This window comes from Bicyclus anynana, chromosome 8 (assembly GCF_947172395.1).
Source record: "Bicyclus anynana chromosome 8, ilBicAnyn1.1, whole genome shotgun sequence".
Classification (NCBI taxonomy): domain Eukaryota; kingdom Metazoa; phylum Arthropoda; class Insecta; order Lepidoptera; family Nymphalidae; genus Bicyclus; species Bicyclus anynana.
Genome location: NC_069090.1, coordinates 1,177,735 through 1,203,772, shown reverse-complemented (window position 1 = coordinate 1,203,772; position 26,038 = coordinate 1,177,735). Strand labels below are relative to the sequence as shown.

Genomic DNA, 26,038 nt, shown 5'->3' with positions numbered 1-26,038 from the left:
AATGCGAAGTTGGTTTTAAAATTAAGAAAACAGAAATTCACGCAAACGGAGTTGTGTTCCAGATGTGGTCCATTTGTTTTACTTAATAAAGCACTCTATTGAGTGATAGGCTAAAAAAGAAACAATCTTTATAAAATTGAACACATTTTATTTACTAGACGATTAAATAACAAATTCTGTTTATGGCACAAATAAAATCGAATTAAACCTCTCCACACGTTCATCAGTATGAATTCAATAACAATCATGCCATACTATTTGAATATATTTTTATATGTATGTATAAAGGCAGTAAAAAAAGTATTACCTATTATATTTTATTCTCACAATGTTTTTGTGACTTGACTGACTTTTCCTTCACTTTTCAAAAAGTGGACACCCTGTTAGAAGACCCATGTTGTTTCTATAATATTTTAATTTGTCTAAAATTTAGACCATTGACAAACCAAAATCAAAATTCCATTGATGACATTCTGTTGTACAAAAATTCCTGTTCATTTACTTATCTAGATAATATACAGATAAAATAGACACTTAATAAAAATTCTAAATAAAAAAACATTTATATTTCCATTGACGATAAAAATAAACAGATAAGAAGAATTGTATTTATTTCTTACAAAAATATTCAATATTTTATATCGACTTGAATAGGCTAGTTGACACTTTGTTTTTAAATGATCTTGAATTGTTCTTCATTGTTCTACTAGATGCAAACAAATATCATATTTTTTTGAGACGTTTACATAAATATTTTAATTTTTCAATATATTTTTGACAACACAGGCCAAAAACACTGTCGGCCATGGTGGTCTATATTTTATTGTTTCATGACGTCACGTAAACACTAAATCTTAACCAAACGGTTTAATGTTTGTCAAAAATTTGACGTTTATTTCATCAATACCACTGTGATGTCACAAAATGGACGACAGCGTTTTTGACGTTTGGTAAAATTTATATAATACATAATTATTAAATTTCTATGAAATCCTAAATTGATAAAATACTAAATAATATTCCGTACTCTTATTCCATGTACTATACGAAATAAATATTGTTCAACTACAACAACAACAATAACAACAACAACAACAACAACAACAACAACTGTCAACTACCCTATTGGGAAACAGGCGTTATTTCGTTTAACATTTTGTTTTCAACACAGAAAATTATGCTAAGATCAAGTCACAATGTAAAACTTACCCTAATCAACCTAATACAGGAAGTCTGTTAGGCTTTTTGATATACGGACAAACTTTGCTATTTAAAACTGATTATTTGTGTGTATGTATAAGTAAAATAGCAAAATATATAATACTTACATAACATGTGTCAAAAACAAGATAAAGACCCGTTTCTGTAAAATATATTTTTATTTATTTATCTGCTATAACTTTTTTAGATTGTAAAAAACATTTTAGACTGTATCATTTCGTACTTTTAGTATTATTTAAAAAAATAGTACATAGTATAATTTATTTTGTTAAGATAAATATTTAAGTTATTTTTAACAATAATAATTTATTTAGTAGACATTAGAAATACCTGTAAATTGCTAAAACATGTTGTAATAAAAAATATATAAGAAGTAAAAAACAATCGAAATTATAGACATTTCGAAGCATTTTTTGTTTTAAAATATACGTTTAAGACTGGTAGACAATATTTATATTTTATAATTAATGTGTAAATAAAATGTATGATTAATAAAAAATATATTTTTACAACTTCACACATTGTTTTTTTTTTTCATGTATTTTATAACTAGGAACTTGGTTTAAAATATTTTTTTTATAAGAGTTTCCCGCAATGGGCTAACATTTTAATCGATTAAAAAAATTTAAAATGTGGTACAGAATTTACAAAATTGACACTAGACACTAGTGTGTAAAGTTTGTAAAATTGTATAAAAAGATGTGTCAGAATTAGGTCATATAATTATATTTTTATGTCTGACCTTCTAGTGCTTGGACAGTCCCCCGCATACTGATAATATTGTCAATAAAGTAGGTAAGTTTGCCTAGTGCTTGGACATAAGGTCACCCGCATACTCATAATATTGTCAATAAAGTAGGTAAGTTTGCCTAAAGTCGTACTCTAGCAACTATATACACATTAATATTGACAATATTTAAGTGTGTATATCGGGATCCTACAGAAAAATCTATAAATAACATAATAATATTGATAAATAACACACTGTATATTTATAAAAAGCAAAACAATGTTTATTGCTAACTACAAGCAAAAAAATCGTTAAATTTAATTATTACAAATAATAAAACTTTGTGCGCAATTTGTTATACCGCAAATATTATTCCATGACGTTTTTTAGGTTAAATAAGAAATAAAATATTTAATCAATGTAAAAAAATAATATCAGAAATATTAATCTACACATAGCAAAAGTTTTTCACGATTTTACAAAAAATTATATATTATAATAATAATAATTGGTAAAAGTATTTAAACCAATGTAAAAAATAGAATAAGTAAAATTATTTCCGTTCTAACAACAGTTCATTTCTTTTTCGTGACTCTTTTTTCTTCTTTCTCCCCCTAACTCTCTTCAATGTTTTCTCTATCAATTCCCATATCGAGTCTTTCTCATAAAAGTACAGAGTGATCTATTTATATCTCACATAACTATCAACCGACCAATTCTTGCCTTAAAAAGTTATTTCAGCCAACTTTAATTGGCACACAGCATAAGGAAGCAATCAATTCACAATTATTTTTTTCAGAAACTCCCCATTCGGTATGAAACCAGATAATCTTCATGGACCCCCTTAAGAAGCTTAAGAATCGTGAAACCCCATTTTATGTCACGTCAACGACCCCCACCGAGTCTTCCGTAGGTAGACCCCTGGGGGTCAACCTGGGCCGCTTTGAGAATCGATGCTATACAGTATACTGTTTAGAGGTGGCAAGTCTCATATCCAATAGTCACATTCAAACAAACTTCGACTCAGCTCAACTCGAAGTCAAGACTCGATTACTATTTAACTGAAATGTTTTAATCATAAATAAACGGGTGAGAGAATTATACGAGTATCTTTTGTTTCATGAATGTCTGTACTTTTATAAGTAGTAAAATTTAAGAAACTTCTCCGTTTCTGATATTTTCATAACGCGTACATATCCTATACTAAAAAATAAAATTAATTAACATAATAAATATAGCGCGCTCATTCTAGCTGTAATATTGGTGGAATTGGAATTGACGCAAACTATGGCAACACTAACTGTAACGTCGAACTATATTACAGCTAATCTGAGCCCGCTAAATACACAACTTTCACATAACCTGTGACCTGGAATCCCACCCACTATAACTCTATGTGGAATATTTAACTCGTACAATATATTATATTTAAAAAAAATAACTTTTCACGCGTGTGTGAAGAGCCAAATACGAAAATTTTAGAATTTGAATAAAACTACAAGTTCTTTGTGGCGTGCAGTTTTTAGTTTCTAAAATACACTGCCTACTCTGAGTATTCATTACGAACTTGAAGAATAATACCTACCCTAGTTAAAACCTTGCGCACGCCAGTGTACAGGGGAGCATGACGTCAGAGCGAGTAGTAGACGCATTCTGTAACCATGCATTGCCTTCCCACTCCCGAATACAAACAACCCTGCACCGCGCAGACGAAGGCTCACCGGTGTCATTTTGTAATTTGCCTTTAACAACAATCACTAGAGGAATTTCATGACCATTTTCAATAAAAATATAATTAAAACAAAAAATTTTTTTTTTTTCAGATTAAATAATATACATAACAGGATTCGAGCCCGTTAATTAAAAAGTATAAAATGATCTACATTTTATATGTAACGATAGTAAATCAACGTATCCCAATATCCCAATTCCATACAGTTAGGCATTTGGTCCGCCACACACAGTGTACCTATTTACCACTAATCTGTGATCCTCAACTCCGCGAGTTCCTTTTCCTCGTCGACCTCATCCTCGTCCTCAGAGCCGTGGAGAGAAGGCGCTGGGGTCGTTGCTCCTGTAAAATTAGTTACGTGGAATATAGACAAAGATTTTATTTTTCAATACATAAAGATAGATTTCAAAATAGGAAACTCATTTTGCAATCCAGAGAGTTAGATGACTCAACTAATACCATAATGTACCTATTTCCATGGTCTACTACAGAACCTGACCCACTACATATTCCATTCAATATTCCATTGGAAATAAGTACAAAATATTGTACCAATTTCTGTATTTTGTAGGTATCACGAAAAGTATTAAAAAGTTAAAATAAGTAAATAAAAATATATCATGTTGGTGATCAACTCTCTACATCAACATCTAGAAGATGTCTATTGATAAGTGATTAAAGATACCAAGGATGTAAAAATATAAAACAAATCTCTGAAAGGATTCACAAAGTGAGGTGCGAAAATCGTGCTATACCTTCAACATTAACTATAAATCACACAAAACTATCTAAACGAATTCGTCGACCTTTTATACTAAAGTTTACCGGACCAAGCAACAGTCCAGAAACGTCCCAAAAAGTGCATAGGTGTTCTTAAATATGCCAGTAATCCAATAAGATTTCTCTCAAAACACTTCTACTGCCAAAAATCCGACCACCAAACACACCTATTACGTCGACTCTACACAATCGCCAAGTTTGGCGATCAGTTGGTCGATTTGTTGAGCAACAGCCTCGTTTAGCGGGTCCAAAAAATCACTCGGCGTTTGGAAATTCTCGTGTTCAGAGTCTGTAAAGTCTAGACTTTTCTCAAACGTCACTTCAATGTCCGCAGCGCGTTCTATGTCCGTGATTTCGAGGATCTCCAAGGATTTTCGAACGATGGCGTTCCGTTTTTGGAGGTCCAACTCAGTTTGGACTTCTTGATCTTTTGTGGACTTTTGTTTCTCTATTTCCTTGTGGTAGGAGGCGGTGAGCCAGGACATTTCAGGCTGGGTGCGACGCACTGGACGGAATATAATATATAACTGGATGAAAATACTAGAATAGGCCTTTTGATCATTTGATGTCACGATAAAGTAGTAGGTATGTTTGAAACAGCATAAACTTAAGAACTTGATGTATAGTAAATTCATCAATTTCAAGTAGATAATATAAGCTACAAGTTCTGTTAAAAGGTCAAGACACTTAGACAGACCAATTTTTAAGAGTTATTATTGACAATCTGCACCGAAAGTCAGTTTAGCTTTAAATGTAGTGGCTAGATGACAAAACCAAGCACATTTGTGTATTTAAACTAAAGGTTCTTTGCGTTAAAAAACATGCCATTGTTGGAAACACTATCAAGTCTAGCAATTCCCACTAAGAATGTTACCAATAAACCCTCTATTGGCAGAGAATAACCTTGAGTTGAGTTGAAGACTGAGAGAGAGATTTAAGTCCCGGACTTGTGACCGATGTATGTAGGGTTATCGACGTCTTTTAAAACCAGTTAACACTCCCTTTCTCCACTTAAAACATTCTCCCCGCCTGTCCTAAAACAATCCATGAAGAATTATCCAACAAAAGGTGTTGCCGGATCGAACGTCACCACAAGAATGAGCTAGTCGCCTATATAGCCAACACTCGGCCTCCCACTACTCCCAATCTAATTAACGGAACACTTCATACTATATCGGCTCGTGACGACACAAGCCGACCGATCTCAGACTCAGTTGACTTCAGCGAGTTTAGAGTACGCGCAAGATAAATCTACGCGCGACTGATCGCCTTTGGCTTACACATCAAGCAAAGGCAAACAGACTTCCAAAAATAGATAGATATACACCAAAGGAGTGTGTACTCACTAGAATGCGTGGGGCTGGGCGGCTCGGAGATGGGGCGCGGGTAGTTGAAGCGCTTGCCCAGCTCGCGGTCCATGTGGTCCACGTAGTCGGGGTACACGATCTTCAGCGCCTGCGCGCGCGCTTGCCGGTAGTACTGGAAGTTCATAACAAACGATAAGTATCACTATCGGTGTAAACACTTCAACCGCGGAAGTCTTAATAGCGCGGCATGCTACTATCTCCGTCTTCCAGGATGAGCCAAAGCCGACCAAAGTCACAGAGCACTTCAAAAAAATTCGTTTGTGACAGAGGGTGGTCACGTCGCCACTATTGTACTAGAAGCAAGACGGTTACCGCTGACTGATAAGTGATCAACGAAATTTCGAAAAATTTTAGATCCTTGCAGCCCTGACTTAAGCCCTAATTAACGCCGTAATTTCTACGTTCCCCAAAATTAAACAAAGTCTTCATGGTAAACGTTTCAGCTCATCTTCGTTTCGTTTCACAAATCTGCCATTTTGACTACCCCCGCTTCAGAGTGAAATAAATGTTTGAAAAACTGCTTTGAACGCATGCAAATGTGTATTAAATATTCCGAAGAAATCTTTGAAAATCAATAAATTGTATAGACTTATTTCAATTGGCACAACCTAAAAGGCAGCCCTCGTACGAATAAGTAAAATGATAGAAATACGTATTTTTAGAACTTTTTTAGGTAGCAATTCAGTAATATGTACATTTTTTGCGTAACTTTGACCATATGTGCAAATGTGCGCACGCAACGGAATCTTTCAAAAGGAAAGTTAATTTTCCCTTTTTTTATAACGCTGCGCTCCCATTGGAAGAATATTAAAAATCAGTTCAGTAGATCACAAACACACAAACTTTATCTCTTTAATATAATATTAGTAATAGATAAACTTGTCTTACAATGCCTAGGTTTCTCCAATCCATGAGGTCTGACAATCTCTCGGTTCTGTTCCTCTGTATGATACGCTGCCGACGGGTCAACCTGCGCAGAGAATAATAAGCCAACATTATAACATGATGTATATTGGAAAAATCATTTTTAGAGCCCAGCCCAACTAAATTGGATATTGTGATGGTATAAAATCACATACAACATTTCGATCACAATCTTATCACGCCTTCGTTTCACTTTATCAGCTAAAATACTCGTGCTGTTATCCCTTCATTCAATTTCATCTACTTTACATTAATTTCATTGCAGAATAGGCTACTTGCATGTTTTGAAATTGAGTGTTTAAACTGAATTATGGAAGTATTATAAGCTATATTTTATTTTGTCCCGTCAATAATAACCAGTAAAAAATTTAATATAAATGAAAAAATATCTACGTAAAATTACACATTAGCAAGTGACGTCATTCATAGAGATAACAGCGTGATTGGCGTTTGCAATGATGTGATTATATCACGTCACCTCAAGCGCCAATCACAAACCGATGCCTTGTAGCGAATGACGTTACAGTTTATGATTGGCGTTTGCGGTGACTTGATAAAAATACAATTTTGTTTTATAAAAAATATTATTTTCACAACACGAGATTATATTAATAAATAAGAACGTGATTAGAGTTTCTAGGCATCTAAACTTCCCTATGCAAAAAATCTTCTTAGTTTTGTACAGCAAGCGAGTAGCCTATTAGCTATAGCTTGTTAGTTTCGCTCGCAAGTATTGAAGTATCCCCTTCGTTTCACTCAACCTGCTAAGCTTACCCGAGGATCTCCTTCACCATAATTATGCTGAAGCATCCAAAACCTTGTTCCACTCACTTGGTGAAGTCGTACATGTACTGCGCCAGCTGCTGTACGGAACCCTCCAGCGAGATGTAGCGCCGGTCCACCACGTAGATGCCGTACGACATCGGGTCCGCGATGTGCTCCTGCATGAAGCAACCGAAACCTGCCGACGAAACCAAACAGTTCAGTTACTATTAAATTGAAACCTTAAACAGTCGGCATAAAGTCAAATTTCGTTTACCAGAAAGATTATTAGTAATACTAGCAATGCCAATAACGGTGCACGCTTCAAGCATATAAGCTCACAGCTGATATCCGAATAAAACCCTACGCAAGTGAACATAGAACTCAATTTCCTACAGCCTGCATCCATCAGCCAGATCTTATTGAAATTGAAACCTTGAACAGTCAGCATAAAGTCCAATTTCGTTTACCAGAAAGATTATTAGTAATACTGGGAATGCCAATAACGGTGCACGCTTCAAGCATATAATCTCACAGCTGATATTCAAATAAAAACCATACCCCAGTGAACATAAATACTAATTTCCTACAAGCAGCATCCATTAGCTAGATCTTATTGAAATTCACGCCTTGAACAATCGGAAAAAAGTCGAATTTTGCTTACCAGAAAGATAAGCAGTAATACTGGGTATGCCCAAAAAGGCGCACGCTTCAAGCGTATAATCTCACAGCCCGTATTCGAATAAGAACCTTACGCAAGTAAACATAGAACTCAATTTCCTACAATCAGCATCCATCAGCTAGATTCTATTGAAATTGAAACCTTGAAAAATCGGCATAAAGTCCAATTTCGCTTACCGGAAAGATTAGTAGTAATACTGGGTATGCCCATAACGGTGCACTCCGCCGGCGTGTAGCCCCACGGCTCGTAGTAGGAGGGGAACACGCCGAGATGGCAGCCGCGGACGAACTCCTCGTAGTCCAGGCCGAACAGCGGGTTCGTTGACGTCAGGAATTCTGGATGGAATATTACCTGGAAAGAGCACACTGAAATTAATAAATCGACCATTTATTTAAGAAATTCTTTTTACTGTTATTGTCATACAAATGGTTGATGGAACTTCGCACACGTATACGCACGCACGTACACTCAGGTCCATTAACACCCACACTTGCACTAAAGTCGGGCAGCTTAGAGATTGCGTTTCTAACAGGTCGTGATCGAATGGGACAAACATATTCAAATACAGTTGCCTCGTTATTTTGTCTCATCACTACAAAGACAAACAGATGGCATAACCTTGGAACAGCGCAGTTCAACAACCTTGTACGCCAGTTCGAAGTTGCATCGCTCATTCGATCACGACCTGTCAGAAACGCAATCTCTGAGCGGCCTGACGTTAGTATCATTATTTTTGTTCGCACTTAATTACAAACATGCCTGGTGGTAAGCAGTGTTGTGGTCTAGGTTGGAGCGTGGTTGCCTAGAAAATGCCTATTCAATTTTGGCCTGAAATTGCACAAGGTCATCATACAAACAGAAATGCCTGAAAGGCATTCCCACATCTAATCTAAAGCTAATCGAAACGTCGATGCAAAGGTTTTCATCAGACTGGATTATAGATTTTGATTATACTGATATAACATACCATTATTTTAGTAGTTTTATTAAGTGGTGGTTTGATATGAAAATAAGTTGACTATGAAATTAATGATCACTTACTTTAACTTTGTCGTTCACCGTGTTGAACAGTTGACAGCGACGCACGGAGTTCAACACGGGATCGCTCCAATCATCTACCTGTAAAATAATTTCACGGATTAAAATCACTATGGGCTTTAAAAACGCAATCGTCTAAGATGCAACAACTCGACTGTTTTCCTAATCGATTTAAAAGGCTTTAAATCTTAATAAGTTGGGACACGATTTTAACCATTTTTAGCCAATAGAAAGCTTCAACATGAGGGTGTAACAAAGGCTATATTTAATCCCCGTATTTTGACGGGAAAGGGAAGGACACAAGAGGAGAGGAAGACCAAAGAATATATGGTTGGAGTGTGTGAAAGAGGAAATGTACTCTTATGTAAAGGGAGTGATTGAGGTGAATGGAAGAGATTGACGTATTTTGCCGACCCCACCTAAGTGGGATAAGATACAGGAGTATTTTGACGGGAATTATGCGGGAGACACCGTGGTGATATACATAACACTAGTTATGTATATGTTTACAACTCACAATATTGTGCGTGGTGACGGGCGGCAGGCCATCCCTTTGCAGCGCGTAGATGCAGCGCTTGAGCCGCACCGTGTCGTCCTTGTGCAGCAGGTCCGACGCGTCCGGCAGGTGGCCCCTGTTGTACAACAGCACTTCATCACAATCTTCAGTTTTACCCGATTTTCAATTGTTAGCACCCCAGTAGCAACCCTTTGTCAAACATAGGGTACAACTACTTTAGTCTTTAGTCGAGTACGAACGATTTTTAGGCGGTAAATCCAAAAATTGTTCGTACTAGACTAATATACAAAAGTAGTCTGTACGGCCTCTTAGTCACGCCTTATATTTGCATTGTCATAGTCTGCCATTGGACGTGAAACCGTATTCGAATGACTTAGAGATTACTTTAGTATGAACAAGTTTGTTAAGTTATGCTCTTTGATAAATTTTCAGAGGATTGGAATGTAAAACGAATTCAAACTTTTTTTGAGTTAGGTTTGGAGGCGTTAAATAATATCTAGAGGGGATACACCCCATATTAATACACCTATGGTGCAAGTCAACTTGTAGAAGGTTAAGGTATCCCGAGAATACGCCAGGATTATTAAAATTTATTTTATAATGATATCACACAGAAAAGCTAAATATGAGTACATACAGCGCTGGTTTTTGTTCGTCCGTCTTCGAGATCACAGTCAATCTATTGATTTACTTTACTATTACTTTTATAGCTTACCCCAAGCATATGTCGTACATCCGCTTGCCGATCTTCTGCTGTATGTCGTGGATGGTGTCCCGCAGCGCCTTGGTGACGGCGTGTCCGCGCAGACTCTCCACGTTGAAGTTGTTGGTCTTGGCGGGGAAGATGAGGAACGCGCACACCGTCATCTCCGACCCGGACGACTGGAGGAAACAAACTAGTCAACGGCCGAAACGTGGCGTCCGTTCGCGTCCGCGGTGGTGATCAGTTGCGCTAATCTATAACGATGTTTAGATAACTCGACAGTGTGAGTCTCGAATTTATCTCCACCTCTCTTTGTTTAACATCATACTATAGATAGAGAGAGATAGAGATGACTTCGACTCTCTTCAGACTGTCAAATTAAAAAAAAACATCGTTACAGAATAGCGCTACAGACAACGTAGGTAGTGGATATTGCCCAGTTGTCATTGTGATTCTCGTTAACTAAATACGAAAAATACGGAATACGAAAAATGCGCTCGTCATTGATTTGATATTAATTAAAGGTGGTATTAATTATTTATGTTATTGTAGCAGGGAGATATCAGTGTTGATTGGTATAAGAAGGTATATGATGCTTGACCTCAGTTGTTTGTAAGGCAGCGTAGACAAGGGCACGCAGCCAGTCGCGTTAGTGATTTTGTGCAATAACGTTTTAAGTCGTAATTCTAACGGGATTTCTTAAGCCTACCCCCAAGGTCAACAAGTCCTGGGACCTGCTCGAAATGTTTCCTCTGCCACAAAATAATGTGTACAATGTGTACACAAAATAATCTGTACAATCACGATCGCTTTTACCCTTCACGCCACAGTATGTCAAAATTAGTGAATTAGCCGGCTAATGCACCGTTTACTTGATTCTACAACTATTATTAGACAAAAACAAAACTGACCTTCAAGTAATGGTTCAACCGGGCTAACGCCTCGATGAAGATGTCCGCGCCCTTGTTGCCGAACTCGTACCGGCCCGCGATGAAGAAGTACAGCGTCTTGTCCAAGTCGAAGTTGAAGTGCCTGCCGACGGTATGTTACGAGAACATTGAGAGATTTATTATAGTTTCTTTTCTGTTCGCAATTGGGAAAACTCCCAACAGAGAAGAGCTATTTCTGCGGAATGGACACCCCGAGACATGCCATTTTTGTGTCGGCTTGCGCGGATTCAGATTAATAGGCCTTTTTAAAAGGGTCTTAAATTGTTCATTAGCGGACTACTGGATTGAAAAAAAAATATTATTTTTTTTTTTCCGAGACGTTAATATGAGCCAAAACGCTATGATGTCAACACCAAACCCTATCGAAATGGAGTGTTCGACTAAATTATTGGTTTATAATTAGTTTGACGTTTATTCGTCGTGACCTCACAAATGAGTCGACAGCATTTTTGATGTTTGGAAAAATTTAATAAGTACAAAATTTATAACTTTTATCGATTGATATTAATTCAGGGCCTTGTTCCATTGTACTACATGAAATTAAACTTGTTTATACTAAATTTGATATGAGTGAAAAGTGTGAGTGAGAAAATCTGATAACGTTTAAATTAGACATGTTAGGTGCCTACTTGCAACCATGCCATATTTTAGCAATTGTATTTGCTCGGCGATCTCAGTCACAAAAAGCTTTACTATCACTAAAAATCATTAAGATCGAATAGGTATTTATTTAGTTACAGTATATTTACTTAAAAGGTAAGTTACCCATAGAAGTGTCCCCTGGCGAACTCGTTGATCTTCTCCTTGGCCAGCGCGTGCAGGTTCTGGAACTCGTGCAGCGCCGAGAACTTCTTCACGTTCAGCCCGTTGGGGGTGATGAAGTCCGGCTTGCGCTTGAGGAGGTGCTCCGCCTCGTAACCTGACCATATAGAGCAGGGTTTCTCAAAGTGGGATACGTGAACCCCTAGGGGTTCGGGAGTTCGTGATAAGATTTACGTAATGGTGGCTTGATAATTGATAGCGAGTCAGAATAAATTAAGGTTAAAATGGTCCAAAATTACTTCTAACATTGAATCCATTTGCGTAAAGAAACAAGCACACCCATCACATTAATATTACAAATACGTTTCTTTTGGCATTTTATGTGTTACCTTTTATTCAAATAAAAACCTTATTTTCTTCAACAGTCAAATATTTTTTTTCTTGGGGGGGGGGGGGGGGGGTTTATTACTTAGTAAGGGGTTCGCTGTCACTTGGAAATTTTAACAGGACAACACAAGTTTGAGAAAGTTTGAGAAATCTTAATTCGTGGTGTGGTAAATGCAGATTCAAGAGAGATAGAGATCTTTATTCTTTATCTTCTTTTTTTCATTTTAATTTCAATTAAGTAATCCTTTACAAAATAAACATTCCTATACTATAAATTTGGCATCTCGTAGTTCTTCTGAGGTACAGGTGTCAAAGCTCATATGCTTTTTAACTTGACAGATCCAGACCCTTAAAAATGAAAATACATACTTTAAAAAATCACTCCTAATAGACTTCCTTGTGGAACACCAAATCTGTTGCATTTATATTCTGATTGAAATTCTTGGAGCTCCATTATAGTGTTTTTTGATAGTTACAAGCGACTGTCCAGTAAATATTTGATCCGTTGTAGTACCACTCTTTTTCTAATTTTGCTAACAGACATGGTTTACAAAATCGAATGCATTTGACAGGTCAAAAAACAAGTAAGTTGTGTTTTAGTATGGATTTTACGTTTTCATCAATTAAATAATGCTTGGCTATTTAAATAAGCATGTCGGAAGACATCGTTGGACACGTTTTATCATAAGCATAGTTCACGGTTTGCAAAAGAGATATTCGTACCTGTGATATCTGAGACGGTGGTGAAGATATGCGTCATGTGCGCGGCCGCGCGCTCCATGCAGTAGCGGTGGTAAATTTGTCTCTTGCCCGCCTCCTCGTCCACTGAAAACTTGAAAGAGATTAACATATTACTTATTATATAAAGCTGAAGAGCTAGTTAGCGAAGCGCCAGTAAAAAACGGAAAAATTGATCCGTTTGGGAGCTTCCGTTGCATGCGCTGCGTAAACGGTTTATACCTATAGACGGAACTGTCCCATTTATAAGTTCTAAAAAACGGTTTAAGGTTTTAAGGTTACTCTCATAATTATGGAATTTTTCTGTAATTATGGGATTTTTTTTCTTAAATAATGCATTATTTGCGAAGTTGTTATTGAACCATGATATTAATAAGTACAATACTTATACAAATAAGTACAATATTCGTTAGAAATATTTATTTTTTAATAAATCTAAGGAGATGTAATAGTTTCAAAGTAACTCGAGGACAATGAAAAACCCACTAGTAAATTAACGAAGAATGCGGCTGTCATGTTTTTTATGATTCATGAACAAATTTTTAAACTGTGACTAAAAATGAAGGACTTTCCATAGAAACTATCAACTTCTATTTCACCCTCTTTTATTTTTGGGTCAAAAAGTACCGTATGTTTTTCTATAAGGTCCCATTTACCATTATAACAAAATTCATATTGATTGTTCAGCCGTTTAGCCGTGAAAAGGTAAAGGTGACAGTGAGACAGACAGACTCACTTCGCATTTATATAATATTAGTATAGATTGCAGTGGTTACCTTATCCAAGTTATTGTAGAAGTCGGTGTTGCCGGCGCACAAGTACCGGCCCAGCAGCGTCGCGTGCGTCGTGAACACCGTCGCCACGTCCACGTGACGCACTCTGCGTACACACACGCAATTCAAAAATTTGCAGTGTGTGACGTCGGTTCATGGACGATAATTTTACGTTATTAAGTCAAAAGAAATAATTGATTGAATCGATTGAAAAATTGCATAATTTTATGATTTGAACATAGAGTAAAGATCATACAGAGTGAGAAAAACATAACATTTTCTTGAATAATATTGAAAGTTACTAATGCGGCGCTTCGAGTCGTATTAGTAACTTTTTTATAGTTAGTAGGTATCCACTAAGAGCGGATTTTGCGATACGGTCGGATTAAAGAGGTCTAAGGGCGGTTGAAGTCGCGGGCATCCGCTAGTACATATATATTACATTTCGCTCTTTATTCTAATATTAATTCCAGATGTGAAACAAAAAACCGAAATTGTTATTATTTTGTTAAAAACGCAAACTGTTATTGTTCTACAATCACATGTTTTTTACATTTTGTTTTGTCTTGTCATTGAGGTCTTATGTGAGAATCGTTTAGAAACGTTATAGCCTAGTGGATATGACCTCTGCCTTCGATTCGGAGGGCATAAGTTCGATTCCGGTCCTGAGCCCGACTACAACAAAATGCATCTCCAACTTTTCAGTTAAGTGCATTTAAATATCACGTGTCTCGAACTGCGACGGAAAAACATCGTAAGGAAACCTGCAGAACTGAGAATTTTCTTAATTCTCTACGTGTGTGAAGTCTGCCAATCCGCATTTGGCCTAAGTCTAATCCCTCTCATTCTGAGAGGAGACTCGTGCTCAACAGTCACCGGAATGTGGGTTGACAATGATGATTACCTCAACACGATGAGGCCGATGCCCGCCTGCCACTCGTGGAAGTGTGCTACCACGCGCGGCGGCGTGTCGCTGTAGTTCTCAGCTGCCTTGCGGAACTGCAACAGACAAGTGGGTTCCGCGACTCTGACGTAACTTTTTATATGATTTACGATTGGTATTCTTTCGAAATATACAAAATACTAAAGTATTCACCACAAGTAACTTGTGTTGAGCTGGCATTTGTTAAGGGATAATCATAGAAACATCATCATCATGAAATGGTGAGGTCGTCCGTCCCGTCGTTATATTTTTATCGAGGCTAAAAGTTTGTCAACCCAGTGGCGTGCACGAGGTTTTTAACTAGGGAGGCATTAGATCGTAGTAAGGTAACTATGGTAGCCAATTATGGAGTTCGGACTGTGGTAGCTTTGGAAGGTAATAGATTTTAAGAGTCCAGATCCTCAATTGTCCAAATAAAATCTATGTATCACATTATAGTCCGTAAATATCTGAAATGAGGTTTGTTGTGAAAATTGTAAAAATTACATGTACAATGCTCGCCACGGATCTTTAGGTTTGTGAAGTTAGCTGCGGAATGAGTAATGCGCATTCGTACAGACGCGAACACTCCCCGTCCGCGCCGTTTGTACCGTTGATTCATTGCGCAGTCATTTCTTGCTAACTCCACAAACACAAAGTTCCGTGGCGAGCACTGTCGCTCTCGGTTAATTTTCATTGATTTGCTGCATTTTAGATTTGTAATACATAAGTAAAATAAAATGCATTCTCTTCAGTGTAGTGTTGTAAAGGTGCACAAGGTAAGTTGAGGTTTAAGCATGTGCGATTCGAGTGATTAATTTAATTTTCTCTCTGGACTCTAGCAAAAGTTTTGATTAGGTTGCCTTTGCCTTACTAAAGCATGACATTACCGACGATCGGACAGTGGACTTTGATAGGACGATATTTGACCACTTTTACCCTAATAGGGCAAAGTGGAATACCCACCGGCCCATACAACGTCGGCCCAGGGAATTCAGGTATACCCCCTTATAAAAGTATATGGATCATAATATAATGCATAAATAAGGATCAGATGAAATGTTCGCCGGTGTACCAAATGGCGAAGTAACATTTGAAGCTGTATTATTTTTCTGTTACCAATAAGCTTAACAAACGAACAAACAAACCAATCATAAGTCTTGAAAAAATATCGTTTCATCAGTTGTGGACAAATTGAAATGAAATGAAAATTTATTGTTTTATCAAGTTTACATAGCTGATTGGGCTGGGACCTTCTATTAAGTACTAGACCTGTATCAGAAAGCCCCGCTCTTCCTTAACTATAATTTTAACATAAATCAAATAATACATAATTTTCTTACAATTCTAACATGCAAAATAAGTGAGAAATAAGAATAAAATTGTTTGCATGTGCATGCGTACAAGTGCGTGTGATGAATTAAAGATGAATTGAAAATGTCGTAAAACATTTTAGCAAACTTTTAAAATAATTATTTCATTATTAAAGTAGAAGTATCAAGATTTTTTAGAACAAATTGCCGGGCGGTAAGGGTAGGCCTGGGCCGGGGATGGGCATTCTCCTTTTACATAAAAAAGCTCCCTGACCTCAGTGATGAAGTCCGCCACCATGAAGCCGAGGATGACGGCGTCGTTGGCCTCCACGTCGAGGTGCGGGATGCCGACGGAAGTGGTGTCCCACAGCTCCTGCTTGTAGCTGTCCATCTGCCACGCCGCCGAGCCGATGTCGAACAGGATGATCTGCGGGTTGCCGTCCACCAGCCACGTGCCAGTGTGTAACTGCAAACAAACATACAATGATGATGGACCTGCCAATGCATAGCTTTAAGCAATGTGTTAAAAAACATTTGCTTAGTCGAGGTGCTTGGAGGCCATTGGATCAGCTTCCACCTTCACACAGGAAGTAAAACTATAAATGTAATTGTTATCAATTGTAAATTATAGTACTGTATGACTTTTTCATTTCAAAAGAGCAATTGTTGAGTTTCTTGCCGGTATCTTCTCAGCAGAACCTGCCTTCCGAACCGGTGGTAGAATCTTCAAGGTGTCAAAAGCGCTTGTAAGTTGAGCCTACTTGAAATAAATGAATTTTGATTTGATTTGAGGTTACTACACCATCGAAGAGTTCCAGACCTTCACACAGGAAGTAAAACTATAAGAAATTGTAATGTTGTCATCAATTGTATATTATAATATTGTATGATTTTTTTAAAAAGAGCAACTGTTGAGTTTTTTGCCGGTTTCTTCTCAGCAGAATTTGCCTTCCGAACCGGTGGTAGAATCTTTACAAATAGTCAACTGACGTATCAAAAGTGCTTGTAAACTGAGTTTACTTGAAATAAATGAATTTTGAACATTTTTTGAACAATTTAAAACCTCCGATTCCCTATGTGTTTCATGTGGGTTTCATTACTGAATGTGTAGCTGCAAACAAACATTTTTCTAAAACCTCCGATTCAGTATCTCTATGTAAAAGGATTTCAAATCTCAACAAAATGGGCCACACGAACTCAACCAAACCTTCATCAGATTCTATATCCTTTTTTTTATTCTCTACAAGTTGGCTACAAACTCACCTGGTAAGTGATGATACAACCTAAGATGAAAGCGGGCTAACTTTTTAGGAGTAGGACGAAATCCACACTCGATAAATATATAATCCTATGATTTCGTGAGAATCGATTGTAGCCACTATAATTAATATTACCTTGTAGCCCTTACTCCTCATGGCGTTGACTGCTGTGGTGAGAGGCGAGTTGGAAGGGAAGTCCGCCTCCTCCACTTCCGTGCGCGCGCAGTGCTCTTTGTATGGACCTGACATTAATATATTATTACTATTACTGATATATTTAAAAAAAATACACAGACTTAATTAAAAGTTAAATTTAAGGATGAAGAGGGGTTGCGAAGAAGTCGGTTTGCCAACAAATTGACTTTTTACTTATGTTTGTAATGTATGGAAAACATTTCATCAAAGTTTCATCACAACAGGTTGGATGATTATTGTTTTCACTCACCAAGTAAACAATAGTTTTCTCCCATTTCCTCTGTCGACACATACGCCTTGGATCGTATCACGGTATAGATGCCACCAACTGAAACATAATGTAATAAACATTCTATCATCTCAATAAAATCAAAAAGTAATTTATAATCCAGTGCTAATATCTGAAAAAATCTTCTTATTTTTCTCCGGACCATTTTTGCAAATTTTTTATTATATACTTTACAGAGGACAGCCGTGATAGCCCAGTGGATATGACCTCTTCTTCCGATTTCGGAGGTTATGGGTTAGAATCCGGTCTGGGGCATGCACCTCCAACTTTCAGTTGTGTGCAATTTAAGAAATTAAATATCGCGTGTCTGTGATATTTAATTTCTTAAATTGCAGTGAAGGAAAAAAAATTCTCTGGTATACAGATGCATACCTGAGAATTTTCTTAATTCGCTGAGTGTGTGAAGTCTGTCAATCCGCATTGAGTCAGCGTGGACTATTGGCCTAACCCCTCTCATTCTAAGAGGAGACTCAAGCTCAGCGGTGAGCCGAATATGGGTCGATAATGACTCAAGACAGAAAAGAGAGAAAAGTGTGAGAAAGAGGACTTGTGTGTAAAAGGAGTAAATAATAAATTGATGAATGATAGAAATTAATTATAGCTTAGCAAATTCGTTCGTAAAATTCCTGATCGTCTGTGCAGGCCATGGAGGAAGGTAATGATGCCACGCGCGCCCGATATTTTTCAATATTTCCATTAATTTATAAGAAACTACGCGGATGAAACCGCGAGGCACTGACAGCCGAAAAATATATGTACACTAGCTAACGCCACGGGCTTTCATCCGCCTGGTTCCTGTTCCCGTAGGAATACGGGGATAATATATACCCTATAGCCTTCCTCGATAAATGGGCTATCTAACACTGAAAGAATTTTTTAAATCGATCCAGTAGTTCCTAAAATTAGTGCGTTCAAACAAACAAACTCTTCAGCTTTATTATATTAGTATATATATGATTTGCGGCACATGTGGTTGTATGCTATCAAACTTCAGTGATCTTCTTAAAGATTGCAACCAGTTAAACCAGTTCCATGTGAGCATGCTCTAAATCTTTTAAACACGATACCTATTGTGTGGATGGCCTCCAAGAGGACAAGTGTGCATCGCGGGCTGCAATGCGAAATTGTACTTTAGTACCATCAAAATAAGATATATCTTGGCACAACGATCCATTGTATTTATTTTTAGTTAGCAGTTATGCTGATTATGTAGCTTTTTGAAGTGATTGAGGGATTGGAAAAGATTTTGTAACTAATGGAAATATCACATTAACAGGTTCCTATATCTATAAATATTTATTTCTTAAGTTTCGTTAAGTTGGAGGTGCATGACCGAATTTTTTGAACCACTTATCCAAAGTAAGGAGTTTGAAACAATCACAACAGAAACAGACCACAACTTAAGAGTTTGAAATTTTACAAGCTAAACTTTTGATGTCAATAAATTCAAATGATAGATATATCTTGATTCTGTTATATACGATTGCTTCAAGATAAATTTATGCGATAGGCATGTGTGTGATGTGTTTATAGCAGAAGGTCATAAGTCATGATGTAATTGTTTCGCATAACTGATAATGCAGTTTTGGTCCCGAGTGTAAAAAAATCCACAGATCTCATTATTATTTCTCTTAAGGGTTCTCTCTCCCACGTATGAGGGTCATCTCCTCCTAACTAGTCGAAGGGGGGTACCGGCCTCAAGGCAATGTCTCCTTGTACAGGTAAGACGCGGGAGAACTATGTCCTCCGATTATGTTTTTTCGGCCTCTTTCGGGGCCTTACTGTCTATGGGTCGTTTTGGGTGTCAGTCCAAGCGCCCCGTGCGAACCGTGATTGCTCGCTGTCCTGCGCTGGGGCAGTGTCAGGTCCGATAAGGTACCTCGTGCTTTCGTCGCTATCTTCGTCACTGCAAGTAACTACACCTGCAATAGGATAGGAGAAAAGGAATATTACCTTTGTTAGCCGCCTCCCAGGCCGTCTCAAAGGTCCATCGGTTCTCCTCGCACGCCGCCTGCCCCTTGTCCAAGTACGACAGCAGGTCGTGCGTCGACTCCGCGCGGTAGAACCGCCGGGAGGTTCTGTCGCGCGACATTGGAACCTGCAGCAAACGGAATAGAGTTTAAATTGGATGTTGGAAAATCTGTCACCATCATCATTTACGTCCACTGCTAGACACAGGCCTAATGTTTAACTATTGTCAAACACCACATTCTCAAGCTGCCAGCTTAAAAGATAATCTATAGTTATAGCAATATAATAAAGAGGTGAATGATGTGAGGTTGTAGAGCGTAATCTCTGGATCTACAAAACGATTTCGAGTGTGTGTGTGTTTTTTTAAGTGTGTGAATGTATTTGAATTCCAGATAAAAATATTTATATGATATAGTTTACTGTGGCGTGCACAACTTTTTTAAGTAGAGTAGGCACTAAGTCTACAAAATGTTCAAAATGGAAAACTCTTCCAATACGAGTCAATGATGACAACTCAGGGTAGGCAGCGCATTTGTTCATCTATGAAGTGCCACTGATAACACTCTAGCTTGGCATGTTTGTTGATGATACTCCCATGACATGCGGGCGACGGGGGAAACGCTGTGCGGGTGCGAAATCGTGCGTGCGGGAAAGTGAGATGCATCAATCGTGGGTTTTCATTAATTGCTACACGCCCCCCGGCCCGCGCGGACCATCGGGAGTATTACGAACGAAGTTGCCAAGCTATACCCACTATCGTCATTAGCTCACATAGGTGCGTGACGTCAAAATGTACCTACATACATCGCCCGCGTCACATTCACGCCTCCCTCTTCATAGTATCAACAATGATCAACTCAAGACACGTGTATTCATTACACTTTATAATTAGAAAACATTACTCATAAATACAACGTATTTTAGAACGCAACGTCAAGTTATGGCGCTCATCCAAATACGCGTGATTTTCGCGCAGCAGTTTTAAAATACTGAGTTTACCCTATACTATATATATAGAGTTTACCCTATACGTCTGCACAAATTGTAATAAATCATTATGTGGAAGGATTATGTTTAATTTATTGTAATTGTACTAACTAGGGTTGCCAACATTTCTTCAGTGAAATAAAGTATTTTTTGTAGAAGCTATAAAATATAGTAGGTGCACTAGTCCTAAGTAAGCTATAACAAGAAAGTTGAGGAGTGAAAGGTTGGCTTGTTATGGAGATGTAATGCAGAGGGATGAAAATCATATTCCAAGAAGGATGTTGAAAGTGCAAGTGAAAGTGCAAACACAAAAGAGGAGAGAAAGACTAAAATAGAGATGGTTGGAGTGTGTAAAAGCTGACATGTGTTTTTTAACAAGTTAGTGCTTGACTACAATCTCATCTAATGGTAAGTGATGATGCAATCTTATATGGAAGCGGTTTATTGTTAGGAGGAGGATGAAAGTCCACACCCCTTTTGGTTTCTACACAACATCATACTGGAACGCTAAATTGCTTGGCGGTACGTCTTTGTCGGTAGAGTGGTAACTAGCCACGGCCGAAGTCTCCCACCAGCCAAAGTGTAAAAGGAGAAGATGGAAAGTTGATGAATGACAAAAGTGAAGGAAAATAAATATACTATTGCCTAGGCATTGTAAAGAATTCTGGATTATAATTTGCTTTGCTTTTTCCTCGTAACTTAAATACTATGGTTGCCAAGTGCCAACCCTACCCTTAACTGCTTTATAGGAGTATACTAAATACTTGGTCATCTTTGGCAATAGGAGTAAAATAAAAGTATAGGTATTTTGTTGTACAACAAAACCACAATAATATCTTTGAATCTGGTGTAGTGTAAACTGGTCATTAGATAATCCTACATAATCTTATGTGTTAGATATTACATAAATTGTTTGTGAAATACAACTTTAGGTCAATGGCAAGTAGTAAGCTTGTAAACAATGTGCTGATACAAGATAACACACTGCATATGTGATAAGTTAATTATTCTTATCATCCCATAACAGATAGCGCCAGCTCTTATAGTAATAAGGGTACATACACAATGTGAGTACATTTAAAACCGTGTGCGGCGAGTCCACATAAAATGTATGAAAACTACTTGAAATATGCCAGCAACAGCACTTTGTGGTTGTAACCGATGGCCTGTGTGTAGGAGCCCTAAAAGACTTAATCTTGGGATCCAGGATATTTTTCACTATTACTTTTTATAACTATAACACATATATACATAAATAATATATGAAATTCTTAATGCAGAGTGGGCTATAACAACAACAGAACCATACAGAGAACACACGGACAAGAAAAACAAAAAGAATAATTACACAGAGCAAAGAAGCAAGCAAGAAAATCAAAGAGTATTCTATACTAATCATTTCCATTCATATAGCCTACTAGTCAGTTCACAAAAGCCTTTTAGATCAAAACTTTTGCTCCTTCTCCTAGAACTATGGTTTAGATGTCATTCAATTTGGAATTGCATGTAGATAGTTTTAGAAGAAATTGAAGGGCCTAATTTTTACTTATATCGCAAAACTATTTTAGATATTTCCAATTTGACAAAAGATTCAAAAAGAAAAGGAAAATTACTTCTTTGTTAGTAATTTTTAGGAGGCAAAAAATTATTGAACTAAATATTGTGTTATATATGGGGTTCCGCCGGCCACTGAAACATGGGCTGTCGTTGCTAGGAACAGTACTTAAATATTAATTTAAAAATTTGAAGAAAATATAAAATAATTTCCAGACATAGCAGAACCAACTACTGTCAATAAAAAAATTACTTTGTTTTTTCAAAGAGTTAGTGACTTTTAAATTTACTAATAATAACTTTTATTATAATACAGTTTATGTAGGTAACTCTGCAGAATTTATGTTTGCTACGGATACAATGGGTTTAACCATAGGTTACATGCAGGGCAGGGTAGGCACTCTAGACATGCAAATTTTATAAAATGGAAAATTCTTACTTTAATACATGTATGTAATAAGTTCTTGGGGCACTGAATATTTGCATCTATCTTCATTTCTAATACTTCAAGTATGGCTTCAGTATAGGATGTATGTAAGTGATATGATAAAATTAGAGAGTTGGATAGGTAGATGAAGGGTGTGCAAGGGAGTTTTAAAAGTTTTAGCTCTCCATGAAGTCTGTTTTTTATTTATTCTCTACAAGTTAGCCCTTAACTACAATCTCACCAGATGGTAAGTGATGATGCAATCTAAGATGGAAGCGGGCTAACTTGTTAGGAGTAGGATGAAATCCACACTCATTTCAATTTCTACATGACGTTGTACCAGAACACTAAATTGCTTGGCGGTATGTCTTTGTCGGTAGGGTGGTAACTAGCCACGGCCAAAGCCTCCCACCAGCCAAAAGTGTTAAGTTTATTACAGTGCAAAGTCTTGGCTTTACTTTACATCAAAATGCTTCTGGTGGGATTTACATTGCAAAAATATATATTTCTATAAAAACACCCAGTTTCTCTTATTTTATCATATCCTACCAGGTCACAAGTTCTGACCTCTGCTTGGCATTTTTCTCTGCCACAAGATGAACCTGGTACTTGCACAGTGAATCAACCATAAATAAATAACAAATTAATTGTACAATTAATATGAAGTGCATAGTCAGTACATATTTGAAAATACTGTATGTTCATAAAAATGCAAGCAATTTTAAGTGAAATTGTTGCACACCACACTAGGTTACAAAAAATAAGTAATTTTTTTAAGGGTATTAATTGCATATGTTTTTATAATAAACTGCCACATGAAACCACAAGCATGTCATGTCATGCCATGCAAACTTATAGAAAAGTATTATAGTTTTAAGCATTCTAAAAATTGGCATTGTGTATACTTAATTCTAGATAAATTTGTAAAATGGTGATAAACAAAAAAATTACACCTGGCTGAGTGTGTTAAGGGCTCTTCTTGGACCAAGGCGCTTTAGGACTGCTCATAACTTTAATTTTAAGTTTTCAGTCAATTTTATCACCATTATTGAATAACATTATTACCTGATATTTCAAAAATGCTTGTAAAGTAAGCCTAATTGAAATAAATGAATTTTGACTTTGAATTAATTTTACTAAAAAGGAACAGAAAACTATGTCATTTACTAACTTTCCAATACATTCACAAATTTTTTAAACTTCAAAAAATCGCTAAAATTCAGAGGTCCTTCATTTAATGCCCATTGGACTATTGTGATACACAGTCTTAACTCAGGCTATTCAGGTTATTATAGGAATTATTAGTGCGTAGCGTATTTAGAAAAAAGAAGACATGGCTATTATAATTATAAGGAAATTAAGTACATTTTAAGCAAATATTTTAGTTTTTTTTCCTGTCAATAAACTATAAACAAAGCTTCAATGAGAGAAAGTTGTAGTGAAATGTTTACGAATTAATAATGATAGTGAAACTATTAATAAACCACGCCGGCGTCTGAATGGGAGACATGGTAATTCGTGTGCGGAGAGAAATTAAAAAGTTTGCTTACAGATTTAGAAGTAGAAACCTCTGAGCCGAAACTGGTTTAACTTGATTTTTATCACTGAAAAGTTCACTGTACACGTGGCACAACAACTTTTATACACAATTTTATATTATCAAAGCAGTTTAATGCAATTCTAATGCACATTGCATGTCTACGCGGGTAGAAAATTCAAATGAAAATACTTTTTTGTGGTTATAAAAATTAAACGTCAAACAAGGCAGATTTGAAGGTCACCTTCAAGTGACAGCTCACTTTTTAATTAACGTTCAGAAATATTTAATGTTTTATAGTAAAGTATAAAATAATTATTAAAAAAATAATTACTGTAGAAACTTAAGGCATGAAACTTGAAACTTGGAAGTAACATCTATGAAAATACTATTTCATTACGTAATATTAACTAGCGGACGAATGCGTTCGCGTGAAATTCTGTTACACTCCGCGCCATGAAAGAAGTCCCGCGCCTAAAACCTGAACTAAAATTGACAGCGCCTTACACCCACAAAATAATCAGAGTGAGTCATTACAAGCAACATACTGAAGCCAATGAAACCCATTAAAAAATAACAAACGTCACGCGTCTCTTTGACAGCCGCTTATGCAAACTTTTTTCATAATTTGTATTTCAAATCAACCCCTAACAACCGTTTAGTCACAATATCTTTACTCTGGTTTAGTGATAGATATGAAACCATTCTTAAATCCTTCGATTATATTTTATATTTATCTAATGATTAATACTCGATTAATACTTACTAAACACCAATTTTCATAACTATAACAATTATGATTATTCTATACTTACTTAGATAAAGGTCATTCCTCGCTTTCAGCCCCTATCTACCTAGGTATCTACCTATTTATATTTTCGCAATAAAAAGTAGCAGCTCGGTTCATCATCATCATCATTATCAACCCATATTCGGCTCACTGCTGAGCTCGAGTCTCCTCTCAGAATCAGAGGGGTTAGGCCAATAGTCCACCACGCTGGCCCAATGCGGATGGCAGACTTCACACACACACACACGCAGAGGATTAAGAAAATTCTCCGGTGTGCTTGCGTGAGGTTTGCTCATGATGTTTTCCTTCACCGTTTGAGACACGTGATATTTAATTTCTTAAAATGCACACAACTGAAAAGCTGGAGGTGCATGCCCCGGACCGGATTCGAACCCACATCCTCCGGAATCGGAGGCAGAGGTCAAATCCACTGGGCTATCACAGCTCTCTTCCTCGGTGGAGGAACTTGTAACATTGACCGGACACAAACAAACTCGCCATAGCACTAGTGAGAGACCTTTACCTAGTAACCTGTCAGCGACAATCGACACTACAGGCACTAACAGCGACAGAAGTGACCCAGCAACGCAGAAAGATACCGCATGCACACCTGCTACAGCTTCAGGCTACCCGTATTACAGCCGACAAGACCATGTGTCAACCACATCGTATCTCGAGAAGAGAAAGACATATTGTCGACCAATATCACCTTAAGCACATTACACAAT

At 37.0% G+C, this 26,038-nt stretch overlaps 1 protein-coding gene across 1 annotated transcript; it reads right to left on the bottom strand.

Annotated features, from left to right (window-relative positions):
• Positions 1-127: 127 nt before the first annotated feature.
• On the bottom strand, positions 128-24,761 carry LOC112050363 (glycogen [starch] synthase). The gene is made up of 18 exons (XM_024088616.2): positions 24,534-24,761; positions 19,998-20,142; positions 18,006-18,083; positions 17,696-17,802; positions 16,576-16,767; positions 14,971-15,065; positions 14,070-14,172; positions 13,279-13,387; positions 12,172-12,325; positions 11,368-11,488; positions 10,469-10,635; positions 9,754-9,868; positions 9,240-9,317; positions 8,375-8,549; positions 7,586-7,715; positions 6,719-6,800; positions 5,810-5,942; positions 128-4,025 (listed from the first exon to the last, which is right to left on the bottom strand). Exons 2-18 carry the CDS (start codon positions 20,134-20,136, stop codon positions 3,931-3,933), a joined length of 2,073 nt encoding a protein of 690 aa, XP_023944384.1. The 5' UTR covers positions 20,137-20,142; positions 24,534-24,761; the 3' UTR covers positions 128-3,930.
• Between the last annotated feature and the right edge of the window lie 1,277 nt (positions 24,762-26,038).

What these genes read in the sequence shown, in the direction of transcription:
- LOC112050363 (XM_024088616.2), bottom strand. Translation starts at nt 20,136, where the DNA reads ATGTCGCGCGACAGAACCTCCCGGCGGTTCTACCGCGCGGAGTCGACG. An exon ending in CACCGTCTCAGATATCACAG is followed by an intron (nt 12,326 to 13,278) that starts GTACGAATATCT and finishes CTATATGGTCAG; the next exon opens with GTTACGAGGCGGAGCACCTC. An exon ending in CGGTGAACGACAAAGTTAAA is followed by an intron (nt 8,550 to 9,239) that starts GTAAGTGATCAT and finishes TGCTCTTTCCAG; the next exon opens with GTAATATTCCATCCAGAATT.